Here is a 14170-nt window from a genome sequence, read left to right on the forward strand (position 1 = left end):
CCTAGTTACTGGAGATCCTGATATCCAGTAGTGCAAGGAGTGGTTATCTGCAGGCCAATCTGGGTGGTTTGTGGGATCTGGGGTGCTAGGAAGATGGGGCTGTGAGGGGCCCTCTGTCTGACCCTAGCCTGTCTGGCACTTACCTCTGGGCACCCGGGCTTGTCCATCGTGGCTTCAGTCGCTGTCTGTGGGCTTTCCTTGTGTGGGCACCTGCCTCCTTTCTGGTCTGTTGCTTCCCTTTCGATCCACTTCCTCTCTGTTCTGAGCACCCCACCCCCACCTCAGGACTGAGTGGGCCTCTAGAGGGTGGAACTGAGAACTTTCTACTCTAGAGAAACTCTGCCCTGCCTACTCCTAGAGAGGGCCCCTCAGTCACATGCCTACTGTCAGAACTAAGTTTGTGTAGGCACCAGAGACTCAAGAAAGAGTGGTTCAAACAGGAAAAATGATTGCATCATGAGCTAATTGACAGATTGATCCACCAATACATTCATGATGGGTACGCCAGTGGGAGGAGGTGGAGACTGGAAGGTGGGGCCTGATTGGAGAAAGTAGGTTTCTGGGGGCAATAGCTTGCACCTGGGTTCTTGATCTCTCTCTGCTTCCTTTTTCCTTGCTTCTGTCTCTATTTCTGATCTCACTAGAGGTCCACAGCAATGGACCTATATGAACAGCTGCCTGTGGGTTGAAACCTCTGAAGTTGTAAGCTTCAGATAAATGGCTTATCTCAGGTGTGTGTCACAGTGAAGGACTGACTGACCCACCAAGCACACCCTGCATCCATGTCTGGGGGAGTTACCAGCACCATAGTCACTGGGAATCTAGCTTTCCTCCGAACCCTGGGATCCAAGCTTCACAGTCTTCTGAAAACCAGCCATCACTTCCATGTTACTAGAAGAGAATGAAGCAGCCCTGGAGGAAACTTCTAGAGGCTGAACAAGGTACTTCCACCTATCTATTACCTACAACTTGATCTATGATGTGGGAGTCCCCTCTGTGTGCTGTGATTACCATTAATGAATAAAGGATCTATAGCAAGGCAGAACTTAAGAAGGCAGTGAAAGCTAGGCTGAATGCTGGGAGAAAGATGGCAAAGTCAAAGAGAGAAGTGATGGATCCGCCACCAGAGTCAGATACGCCGAAACTTTGCCGGTAAGCCACTGCTATGTGATGATACACAAATTGATAGAGATGGGTTAAATTATGTAAGAGTAACTCTTAAATATGTAAGAGTTAGCTATTAAGAAGCTAGAGCTAATGGGCCAAGCAGTGATTTAAATAATACAGTTTCTGTGTGGTTATTTCGGGGCTGAGAAGCCAGGAACCAACAAACAGCTCTCTCCTCCAACAGATCTAGACTTGGTCACAGGGTCATATCTAGCTGCAAGGGAAGCTGGAATGTGGAGGCAGCCATGCACCCTGCTGAGGACTTCAGGTGGGGCTGTCCCCTGACCTGGCCATAAGAGTAGGGTGGCTAGTGACTCCATGCAGGGATTCAGCCTCCCCTCATACTCCAACAAGGACCCCGAAGACCAAACCTCATTGCCTTTATATCAGGGTCTTGAGAACAGCCCCTACTTTGAATAGGGTATAGATTGACTTCCCTCCTCCTTGGCAGGCAGTGGGCCTTTGTTCATGGATCTGGCCCCAAAGGGTTCTGAGGGTAGGAAGCATTTCTGAGGTCAGGCCCTGACCTCAGTGACTTGTGTCCAGAAAGTGGGTGGAAGAGTCCTGTCCTTCACTTCCTGTGGAATAATATCCTAACGTGGCTTTGGGGTTGGCCATCGTCTCTAAGACATAGAAGGTAATTTCTTCAGGTTAAGTCACTGCATGCTTGAATACCACTATGTTCCAGGTACCCACCCTAAGAAATGGTTCTTCAGTGATTTTGAATGAGGTGAACCATGGCAAGAGGAAACTCAGAGTCCTCTTGTATTGGTCAGTGGAACAGGGTTTTTCTTCCTGCCTGAAGGCAGGGCAGGCAGAGAACCTAAGGTTCTCTGAAGTTCTCAATAGTTTTCAGGTATAGAAAGACTGACTGGCCCTGCAGCTTCAAGGAAGCCCAAGCCCTTCTGCCACAGCTCCTCTCCTCTGCCACATCTTAGGCAGAACTGGGCATGGTCTATGACTATCACATTGGGACAGATTCAACTTGAGTTTATCTAAGGGAGTCTTGGGATCTATAGGGGCTGGTGGACACCCAGCATAGGGCTTTTGGCAACATGGAGACTGGAAGTTTGGTGATGCCCTGTATCCATATTGCCATGCCTCAGTTAACCAGATTGGCTTTGATCATGGAAACTGAAGGAGACAAACTGTCCATGAGAATAAAAGGGAGACCCACTTGGCCTTGCTTCTCCCCACACCATGAGGAACTGGTCCTTCTTCAGCCTCTACTTTGTGGGGCAGCCTGACTCTTCTCTCGTGGTCCTTCCTGACCACTTGGCACTCAGCAGACATCAGATACATCACACAAGAGCTAAACAGTTGGATGCTGGACCATCCTTGGGGCTCGTCTTTTCTCATGCCACATTGTAGGACAAAGTGGCCACAGAGAAAATTTTGGGACAAAATAGACTCCTCTGGCTTACACACACATGTGCATATATGGCACGCATGCACGCACACATGCAGGCCAGCGTGTGCGTGCAGAGCGTCTGGCTCCCCCTGAAGTGTATGAGGCTGCTGCTGGTGACATAGCCCTCTGCTGTTTTTATCACAAGCTGATGGCGCGCACTCTTGATTCAGGATGCAGCACAATGACTCCATAACCATGACATCACCACTGTCATGCTGTGTATGAACTGGCCACACTTTCACAGGATGGGCAGTGCTGTAGGCTGAGTCAATACCAGTGTCACGGAAACATGTGAGTCGGATGCTGGCCCTGATGGAGGTTGTGAAGTCACGGGGTGTGAGAAAGCTTCCAGCCCCCTTGTCATCGCAGGACCGCTGTTACCTGTGCTCTCTCCTTGACTGACGTTACTGTGTTCGCCCAGCTCTAGTGCCCGTGTGTTCGCCCAGCTCTAGCGCCCGTGTGTTCACCCAGCTCTAGTGCCCGTGTGTTCAATGAATTTTCTAAACACTTTCTTTATCTTGTGTGCCCAATGGTTTGAGAGCCACATAATATTTTCTTCTTAAAAATACATTCTTTCATTTTCTATACAAACAGGTTTAGAGGATTGCTTTGGTATTGGAAGTTATAAAAGAATGTTTTATTACTATTTGTACTTTATTGACATTAGGACAAATCAAAAGTCGTAAACTCAGGTGTCAGGAAACTAACACATAGATGTACCACACAAAATATTTCCATCTGTTATTTATGTGCTAATAGTAATAACAGTAATAAAACAAGTCCAGCTTATGACAGAGGACAGCACGGCCTTATGACAGAGGACAGTGTGGCCTTATGACACAGGACAGCGCGGCCTTATGACAGAGAACAGCGCAGCCTTATGACACAGGACAGCGCGGCCTTATGACACAGGACAGCTCAGCCTTATGACACAGGACAGCGCGTCCTTATGACAGAGAACAGCGTGGCCTTATGACACAGGACAACACGGCCTTATGACACAGGACAGCACGGCCTTATGATACAGGGCAGCACGGCCTTATGACAGAGAACAGGGTGGCCTTATGACAGAGGACAGCGTGGCCTTATGACAGAGAACAGCGTGGCCTTATGACACAGGACAACATGGCCTTATGACACAGGACAGCACGGTCTTATGACACAGGACAGGACAGCCTTATGACACAGGACAGCGTGGCCTTATGACACAGGACAGCGTGGCCTTATGACACAGGATAGTGTGGCCTTATGACACAGGACAGCGTGGCCTTATGACACAGGACAGCGTGGCCTTATGACACAGGATAGTGTGGCCTTATGACACAGGACAGCGTGGCCTTATGACACTGGAAAGCATGGCCTTATGACAGAAGAGAGCCCAGCCTTATGACACAGGACAATGCGGCCTTATGACATAGGACAGTGTGGCCTTATGACAGAGAACAGCATGGCCTTATGACAGAGAACAGCATGGCCTTATGACACAGGACAGCACAGCCTTAGGAAGAGGACAGCGTGGCCTTATGACACAGGACAATGCGGCCTTATGACATAGGACATTGTGGCCTTCTGACACAGGACAACACAGCCTTATGACAGAGGACAGCACAGTCTTATGACACAGGACAGCGCGGCATTATGACAGAGAACAGCGTGGCCTTATGACAGAGAACAGCGTGGCCTTATGACACAGGACAACATGGCCTTATGACAGAGGACAGCGTGGCCTTATGACACAGGACAGCGTGTCCTTATGACACAGGACAGCTCAGCCTTATGACACAGGACAGCGTGGCCTTATGACAGAGGACAGCGTGACCTTATGACAGAGGACAGCGTGGCCTTATGACACAGGACAGCGTGTCCTTATGACACAGGACAGCTCAGCCTTATGACACAGGACAGCGTGGCCTTATGACAGAGGACAGCGTGACCTTATGACAGAGGACAGCGTGGCCTTATGACACAGGACAACATGGCCTTATGACAGAGGACAGCACGGCCTTATGACAGAGGACAGCGTGGCCTTATGACAGAGAACAGCGTGGCCTTATGACAGAGAACAGCGTGGCCTTATGACACAGGACAGCACAGCCTTAGGACACAGGACAGCGTGGCCTTATGACACAGGACAGCGTGACCTTAGGACACAGGACAGCGTGGCCTTATGACACAGGACAGTGTGGCCTTATGACACAGGACAGCACGGACAGCACGGCCTTATGACAGGGGACAGCGTGGCCTTATGACACAGGACAGCACAGCCTTATGACAGAGGACAGCACGGCCTTATGACAGAGGACAGCGTGGCCTTATGACACAGGACAGCACAGCCTTAGGACACAGGACAGCGCGGTCTTATGACACAGGACAGCGTGGCCTTATGACAGAGGACAGCGTGGCCTTATGACAGAGCACAGCATGGCCTTATGACACAGGACAGTGCGGCCTTATGATACAGGACAGTGTGGCCTTATGACACAGGACAGCACGGCCTTATGACAGAGGACAGCACGGCCTTATGACACAGGACAGCGCATCCTTATGACAGAGAACAGCGTGGCCTTATGACACAGGACAGCACCATAGGGCAGCAGGCCCAGCACCATAGGGCAGTATGGAACTCTTCTCAACACAAAGTCTTCCAAATGAGTTTTTAACCCAACGTTCTTGAGTCTAGGTCTGGCCAACTCCTGAGGTACCTTCCAGGCATCTTTCCTAATATTGAATGGCAATGACTTCCTCTTCCTCTTCATTTTCTTTTTCTAGAAAGGGGCTCACTTTGTTGCCCCAGCTGACCTAGAAGTCACTCACTCTATAGAATCAGGCTGGCCTTGAACTTATAGAGATTCTCCTGCCTCTGCCTCTCTGGTGCTAGGATTTCTAGCAGGCTTTCTTAGACAGACAGACCCCAAATCATGACACAGAGACTTATTATTAATTATGAATGCTCAGCCTTAGCTTAGGCTTGTTTCTAGCTAGCTTTCTTCTTTAACTTAAATTAACATGTTGACTTATGTGCTGTCCTGAAGCTCAGTTACCTCAGCTGTGTACTGTACATCCTGCTTGCCTGCTTCCACCATGTCTGGCTTTCATGGGCCCCAGCTTGCTAGCTGGTCTGCTCCTCTTTTCTCTCTACACCCAGCCCTGCCTATCCCTCCTCTGCCTAGCTATTGGCTGTTCAGCTTTTTATTAGTCCAATCAGGTACCTTAGGCATAGAAGGTAAAACAACAACACATCTTTACATAATTAAATAAATGCAGCAGAAACAAAAACAATATAGATTTACATAGTCTCAAAATAAATAAATGCATAGCAGAAATAAATGCAGCATATCTTTATATAGTCAAACAAATATTTTTCTACAATATTCCCCCCATTTATCTAAATAAAAAAGAAAGGTTTTAACTTTAACGTAGTAAAACTATATACAATAAGAACAATTATAAAGCAAGAATTACATTTACAACATCCAGTTGTATCTGGCAAATTCAGAGAAAATACAGCATTATTTATCCTATCTTGGTGAGTCCAAAGTTTTGTGCCTAATTTACCTGCTATCATGAGTACGGAAAGCTGTAACTAGAACTATGTCACCTTCAAGACTCCGTCAAAAGCCCCAGAAGGACACAATAGCATCTTATAAACAGGAAGTGGAGAGCAAGCAGCTCTCAAAACTATAGAACTGACAGAGACATCTGGCTGCCTGGACAGTCACCCAAGTTTCCTCTGCAACACTGGGAATCTGTCTTTGGTCTCTAGACCTAGAACATCTGTCAGACTTTTCTATGAAGCAGGAATTTTGAACGACTGTCCCACTTTGTCTTGGCAAAGTTTAATCGTCTTTTTCCTTTGTGTCCTGCATGTCCAGTTTGTACAGCATACTGTCAGCAGCCAAGGCAAGAGCAGTTTCTACAATGAAAGTGAACTCCACATGGAGGTTCTTCAATGTCCATCATCCTTTTAAGAAGTAGATTGGTGCTGTCAGGAGCTGACATGCCTCACTGTCATAAAAAGCCTTAGGCCATTAAACATCTTAAATGCCATGTTCTGTAGGTCTCTGAAGTGTTTGAAGATCACCTTTCTATCAAAATTATATCTGTGTTTAACCTCGAAAATATACCTATATGACTACAAGTTTGATTATTATAAATGACTACTAACCTACATTTCTTAATTACACATTACTTTTTTTTTTTTTTTTTTTTTGGATTTTCGAGACAGGGTTTCTCCATAGCTTTTGGTTCCTGTCCTGGAACTAGCTCTTGTAGACTAGGCTGGCCTCGAACTCACAGAGATCCGCCTGCCTCTGCCTCCCGAGTGCTGGGATTAAAGGTGTGAGCCACCACCGCCCGGCCACATTACATTTTTAAATGAGATGCATAAGTACAATACTTTAAACAAATGTAGAAACATATACTGTATAACAAAAATAACCTTAAATTTGTATCAATATACAAAATTCATACCAATGTAAAATTTTGAGGTTAATAGTTGTATTTTTTATCTTGTATTTCTGTATCCCTACTAAATGATGACAAACATCCATAATCAACCAAATGATCAAAAACCACCCACCCCACATCTTGGGAATGTGTTCTCTAGACTGCTTCCTGTTTTCTGGGGGTGCTGACATCTTTAGGAGACCCTGAAAAATTAAGATAATTGTCAAGTCTTGGGAAAATTAGCTATAACATTTGTTGTCCAGTCTCAGGGCTGTTCCCATGCAGAGGAACACCTGTCTTGTAGGCTTACTTGGTTTACATCTTAATGTTTGCAGCCAAGATTTTCAGGAGATCTCTCCCATCAAATATTATCTCTAGTAACCTTGAAGGAATCCAGTCTTTCATTTCCTGTGGAAACAAAAATATAACCTCTTCCTCAGTGCAATACACCTTCTGAATTCCATTTTAAAGTTAAGACATTCCTAAAGTATCTAGGCTGGTTTAATTCAGCAGTCCCATTTACAATCCCATGTCTCTCAGCAGCTGTCTTTTGCTCATCAGCATTCAAGAAATTCAAAGTCAACACAGCACCATACAAGATCCAGACTCCGTGTGTATTTCCCATCTTTACATGACTTTTCCCCTTTATATTACTCTCTCTTCAAAGACTTTATTATTTTTTAACTATTTTTCTGTTCTCTTTTTTCTTAAGCCTACATACAGTTTTAAACACACTGTAACCTGTTTAGAGTCGTCACCCCCCCCCCAATCTGGACCTGTCTTTACTGAGTGTCTTTAGACTTTTCTGACCATGTGAGCCAAACCTCTGGCAGCTGGCTCCACCCCTCTTTGGGTCTGTGAGAGCCAAGCCTTCAGCCCATCTCAGCATTTAACTGGCCCAGCTTTAGAAGCTGGTGCCCACACGGTGGCAGGCATTTTTACTTAGATTATTGCTGCTGCTTAACATGGCAGCTGCTCAAGTGCTCACTGTGGAGCCCTGGGTGGGAAATTCAAGCCCCATGTGGAATGCCAAATGTGACAGGCTTTCTTTTGGGTGACCAACTGGCTCCCACATCACGACACAGAGACTTATTATTATTTATTTTATGCTTTTCCCACTAGCTCTTATAACTTAATCTAACCTGTCTCTCTTCATCTACATTCTGCTTCAGGGCTTTTTACCTTTTTTTCATTCAGTATGTCCCTACTTTTCCTGCTTTCTCTGAGTCTTGGCTGGCTGGTAACTGCCTGCCTGGCTGGTCCTGGGCATCTCTGTTTCTTTCTCCCTCATTCTCTCTATTCTTTTTCTCTCCTCTCAACTTATTCTCTCTGCCCACCAGCCCTGTTTATCCCTCTCTGTTTAGCTATCGGCCGTTCAGCTTTTTATTAGATCAATGAGGTGCCTTAGGCAGGCAAAGTAAAACAGTAATCTTTATATAATTAAACAAATGCAGCACATTTTTACATGGTTAAACAAATATTCTTTTCCACAAGAAGGATTAAGGATGTGCACTGTCCCACCCAGCTGCTTTTGCTTTTGGGGCAGGCTCTTACTAGACCAGAAATCCTGATCCTTGTGCTCTAACCTCCCAGGTGTCAGGTGACAGGTGTGAACCACCAGAATGACTTTACGGCACATGCTTAATCCTCTAGTAGGGTCGCAATTTGATGGCATTGTTCAGAGGGGCTAGAAACTTCTGTACATGGGAGGTGAGCAGCCACCTCTGCCACTGAAGGAGCAGAAAAACTCCATTTTGAGAATGAACTCCATTTTACACAGGACCTAACTAGGGGGATGAATGCAACCCAATAAAGTCATAAACATCCCCAAGAAATTGTGTCTGCCCTAGTCAGAGTGACCTCACCAGGGTGTGCAAACAACATCTGTTTACATCTGCTTGCTTCAAACATCCTTGTAGGTATCTGATTAACTGCTGTTTTGAAATTCCCCTACATCCTAACCAATGAATTCAAAAGTTGTTTACCCAATCCGGAATGGCCAAGGCTTGTGCCACCCTGCCGGCACTTTCCCCTCACCCTGAAGCCTCTGGCCGTTCTCCCAATGTGTTTGCGCTGGATACCAGCTCTGCGCTGTGTTGTTTGGGGGTCCCATGACACGGCATAATACCACAAGTTCCCACTGCCATGGTGCTCGGCTTGGCCCTGACCCAAAGCAGTGGGCCCAGCTAACCTTGACTGAGCCTCGCCTTTTCTTTTCAGCAGTGCAGAGGACCTTGAGCCAAACTTGAGAAACCAAGAACCAAAGGAACCCTTCCTGCCTACATCAGCAGGTATCAGAGGCCACCGCAGAGGCTTCTCAGGATTTCCATTTGCTTTGTCTTGGTTGGGCTATCGGACTCAGGGGTTTATAACTTCCATCATACTTGGAAATTATTTTGTCGTTATTTCTTTGAACATTTTTTTTTCTGTCATGACTTTTTTGGAACTATGTTTACTTATAAGTTGGATTTCTGTTTTTTCTCCTTTTTTTGCAAGACAGGGTCTCTCTGTGTAGCCCTGACTGTCCTGGAACTCACTCTGTAGACCAGGCTGGCCTCAAACTCAGAGATCCACCTACCTCTGCCTCATGAGTGCTGGGATTAAAAGTGTTAGCCACCACTGTCCTGTTTAAACTGGATTTCTTGGTGTTATCACACAACCTATGAATGCTTTGCTGTTTTGTTCTGTGATACATTCTGAGTTTCTGTGTCTTATCTACAATAATATATGAAAGTGTTGCAGTGAAAGTAACCATTGGGTTAAACAGCAAGGTCAGGGGCGTGAGGAAATAAATACAAGGCTTTGGCTGAGTAAGAGCTCCCCAAGCTGGCCAGATAGAAGGAAGGTCGGGGCTCTGGGAAAAAGCAAGTTTCACCTGGCTCCTCACGGCTCCTTTCCTGGGGAGCATGAAGGGCGCTGCTCTTTCTTCTACCAGGCTTCTTAGGGTCTTTATTATTATTATTATTATTATTATTAGATTTTTCGAGACAGGGTTTCTCCGTAGCTTTTTTGGTTCCTGTCCTGGAACTAGCTCTTCTAGACCAGGCTGGCCTCGAACTCACAGAGATCCGCCTGCCTCTGCCTCCCGAGTGCTGGGATTAAAGGCGTGCGCCACCACCGCCCAGCTGGGTCTTTACATCTTTATATGCATCAATACAAACATCCCTGCATCCAGTGTGTCTAATTGTAACTGAGTTGTTAGACTTCTAAGACTCCAGAAGGAGACCACCCAGGCCACCACGGGAGTGGACACAGGCTAAGAAATGATAAAGAAAAAGAAAAGGAAAGAAATGTGAGTGCAGACACCCGACACAGCCCTTTGCTGTTGCCAGTTGGCTCCATCTGCTCACCGCCCTGGAAGGGTGAACTCTCCATTGCTGCCTTCTTAGCTACCAAAAAATAAACTCTGAGTGCTGTGCCATCCTGTTCCCATGGCAGGGAATCCTGGAGGATGAGCTTCCCATTCATAATGAAAAGACGCAAAAGATGACGCCCCCTCCCGGCGTGTCTCCCTGAGGGGATCACCCAGCGTATCTCCCTATGGGACTCACAGTCCCTACATTTTTTTAACGTATTCTCTCATGTCAGGATAGGATCCTGCCCTTTTGCATGCTGGGTCACTTTTGACATCACGTTACTGGGTGCGGATTTCGTTGCATCCCCCGAATGAATACTAACTTTATAGTACCAAAGTTATTCTTTTTTGAGTCTTGTTTGTAAGCGTCACTGGGGCAGTTACTAAGTTGTAGTGGTATATTATTTGAATTTTGATAAATCTTCTCTGAAGACCAGAGGCAAAGCTAAAGCCACTAGAGGTCAGACAATGGTGCCACACACCTTTAATTCCAGGATTTGGGAGACAGAGTCAGACGAATCTCTGTGAGGCCACCCTGGGCTACACAAGATGAATGCAGAAACAAATCCAAGTGGTGGTGCCTACACCCTTAATCCCAGTACTAGGGAGGCATATGCCCTTACTCCCAGCACTAGAGGGAATATATATATAACGAGAGAGAGAGACAGAGAGAGAGAGAGACAGAGAGGGAGACAGAGAGAGGGAGAGAGAGAGGAAGAGAGAGAGAGAGAGAGAGAGAGGCTGTCTGCTGATCCAGTGTTCGCCCAGCCTTGGTAGAGGTACAACTTCTCTAGTGGCTTGGCTGCTTTGCCTTTCTAGTTTTTGGGTTGAGCCCCAACTTCTGCCTCTGGGTTTTTAATTATTGGTGCTACACTAAATTGCTAAAGACTAAGGCCCATGTCCTGTGTTCTGTCATGAGCTCTTTCTTCTCTAAATGATGACAAGCTAAACAGTCCCAGGCCTGGAACATTGTCGAGGTATGCACAGCCTCCATCCCTGCCCATAGCCTCCTGCAGTTTCTCCCACAAGCTCAGGTCATGGCCAAGCTAGGCAGCCCAGAGCTCACTCTCTCCCACACTCTTCTTGCCTCCCTTTGGTTGCCTTGTCTTTCCTATGGTCGGGAGTAACTACCCTCTCCTTGCAGTAGAGGGCAGCACTGGTCCCTGCAGGAGGATGACCGGCCTGCTCTGCCTGTTGAGTGCCAGGCTGTGGTGGCGCACGCCTTTAATCCCAGCACTCGGGAGGCAGAGGTAGGCGGATCTCTGTGAGTTCGAGACCAGCCTGGTCTACAAGAGCTAGTTCCAGGACAGGCTCCAAAACCACAGAGAAACCCTGTCTCGAAAAACCAAAAAAAAAAAAAAAAAAGAAAAAAAAAGAAAGCTATGGTTTGGGAGAGGGTGATCTGTCCTGTCATCCCCATGACTGCTTCTTATGGCTTGAATCTGGAATGTTCCCTCACAGGCTCATGATTTGGCTACTTGGACCCCAGCAGGTAAGACTGTTTGGGGGAAGATTGTGAAACCTCCTGGTTGGCACATGGCTGGCAGAAGTAGGGCAGTAGGGTCTTTCTGAGGTGACAGCTCAGCCCTGGTTCTGTCTGCTCTCTGCTTTTTAATCTGTCCAGAAGTGAGAAACAGGCTGGAGTGCCTGCTCAGTGGTTAGGATCAGATTTAGTCAGAGGCAGCTAACAAGCATCTGTAACTCCAGTTCCAGAAGATACAATGGCCTCTTCTGCTCTCCACTGGCATGTACAGTACATATGTAAATGTAGGCAAGGCACTGGCACTGGTACACACATGTTCAGTTTTGAAACAAAGAAACATCTGGGAGCTGGAGAGATGGCTCAGAGGTTAAGAGCATTGCCTGCTCTTCCAAAGGTCCTGAGTTCAATTCCCAGCAACCACATGGTGGCTCACAACCATCTGTAACGGGGCCTGGTGCCCTCTTCTGGCATGCAGGCATACACACAGACAGAATATTGTATACATAATAAATAAATAAATATAAAAAAGAAAGAAAGAAAGAAACATCTGGGCCGGGCGGTGGTGGCGCACGCCTTTAATCCCAGCACTTGGGAGGCAGAGGCAGGTGGATCTCTGTGAGTTCGAGACCAGCCTGGTCTACAAGAGCTAGTTCCAGGACAGGCTCCAAAAACCACAGAGAAACCCTGTCTCGAAAAAACAAACAAACAAAAAAAGAAACATCTGCTGCACCCTTGTTTAGAATGCCACCTGGTGGTAACATCTGAACTTCAATGATGGCTTTCTTTTCCTTTAAAAAAATGTTTATTTCTTCTTCTCTCATATATTAAATCCTGACCTCAGTTTCCCTTCCCTCCTCTCTTCCTAGTCCATCTCCCTACCTCCCCTCTTCTCCAGATCCATTCCCTCTGTTTCCCCTCAGAAAAGAGCAGGCCTCCCAGGGACATCAACCAAACACAGCAGAACAATATGACTAGGTACATATCCCATATCAAGGCTGGACGAAGCAACCCAGTAGAAGGAAAGGGGTCCCAAGATGAGGTAAAAGAATCAGGAACACCCCTGCTCCCACTGTTAGGAGTCCCACAAGAACATCAAGCTACACAACCATAGCATATGTGCAGGAGACCTAGGTCAGACCCATACAGGCGTCCTGATTGTCGCTTAGTCTCTGTGAGCCCCTATGAGCTCTGCTTAATTGATTCTGTGAGCCGTGTTCCTGGGGTGTCTTGATCCCCATGGCTCCTACAATCCTTCCTCTTCTTCCATGGGATTCCCTGAGCTCCACTCAGTGTTGGCTGTGGGTCTCTGCATCCACCTAGTGTTGGCTGTGGGTCTCTGCATCCACCTAGTGTTGGCTGTGGGTCTCTGCATCCACCTAGTGTTGGGCTGTGGGTCTCTGCATCCACCTAGTGTTGGCTGTGGGTCTCTGCATCCACCCAGTGTTGGCTGTGGGTCTCTGCATCCACCCAGTGTTGGGCTGTGGGTCTCTGCATCCACCTAGTGTTGGCTGTGGGTCTCTGCATCCACCTAGTGTTGGCTGTGGGTCTCTGCATCCACCTAGGGCTTGGCTGTGCGTCTCTGCATGCACCCAGTGTTGGGCTGTGTGTCTCTCCTATGAGTTGTTGAATGAAGCCTCTCTGATGATGATTATGTTAAGTTCTGATCTATGAGTATAGCAGAGTATCATTTTTCCCCCTGCCAGTTGTGCTTGGTTCTACCCTAGGTCTCTGGCTCCTGGCCCTCTGAGCAGCGTCAGGAGTGGGATCCACTCTATGGTGTGGGTCTCAAGTTGGATCAGTCACTGGTTGGCTCCTCCAAGACCTGCGCCACCTTTACCCCAGCACATGTCGCAGGTAGGACAAATTGTAGGTGGAAGGTTTTGTGGCTGGGTTGGTGTCCCAGTCCCTCCACTGGAAGCCTGGCCTCGTTACAGGTTCTATGTCCCCATTGCTAAGAGTCTTCTCTAGGGTCACTCTTGTGGATTCCAGGGAGTTTCCATCACACTAGGCTTCCATCTCGTCGCCCAATTCCATTGTCTTTCCGAGTACTCTCTTTCCATCCATCCCCTCCTGCCCTAGCCCGATCCCTTCTGTTCCCATCCCCACCTGCCCCCAGGCCCCCATGAAATCTACTCTACTTCCCCTTCCTAGAAGAGCCATGCATCCCCCCCTCGAGCCCTCCTTGTTACTAAGCCTCTCTGGGTCTGTGGATTGTAGCATGATTATTCATACGAGTACATAACATGTTTGTCTTTCTCGGTCTGGGTTACCTCACTCAGGATGATTTTTTCCTAGTTCTATTCATTTG

General features: G+C 47.2%; 1 protein-coding gene across 3 annotated transcripts in view; it reads right to left on the reverse strand.

The window, feature by feature from the left end:
- Positions 1-383, reverse strand: part of Pld4 (phospholipase D family member 4) — a 9719-nt gene extending 9336 nt beyond the window's left edge. For 2 of the 3 annotated variants that reach the window (XM_057782841.1, XM_057782839.1), the window contains exon 1: positions 144-383. In XM_057782841.1, the coding sequence (XP_057638824.1) occupies positions 144-167 (24 nt within the window). In that variant the 5' untranslated portion in view covers positions 168-383. The remainder of the gene's footprint in view (positions 1-143) is intronic. The other variant, XM_057782840.1, reaches the window with a different exon arrangement.
- Positions 384-14170: the final 13787 nt, after the last annotated feature.

This window comes from Chionomys nivalis, chromosome 10, assembly GCF_950005125.1.
Source record: "Chionomys nivalis chromosome 10, mChiNiv1.1, whole genome shotgun sequence".
NCBI lineage: Eukaryota > Metazoa > Chordata > Mammalia > Rodentia > Cricetidae > Chionomys > Chionomys nivalis.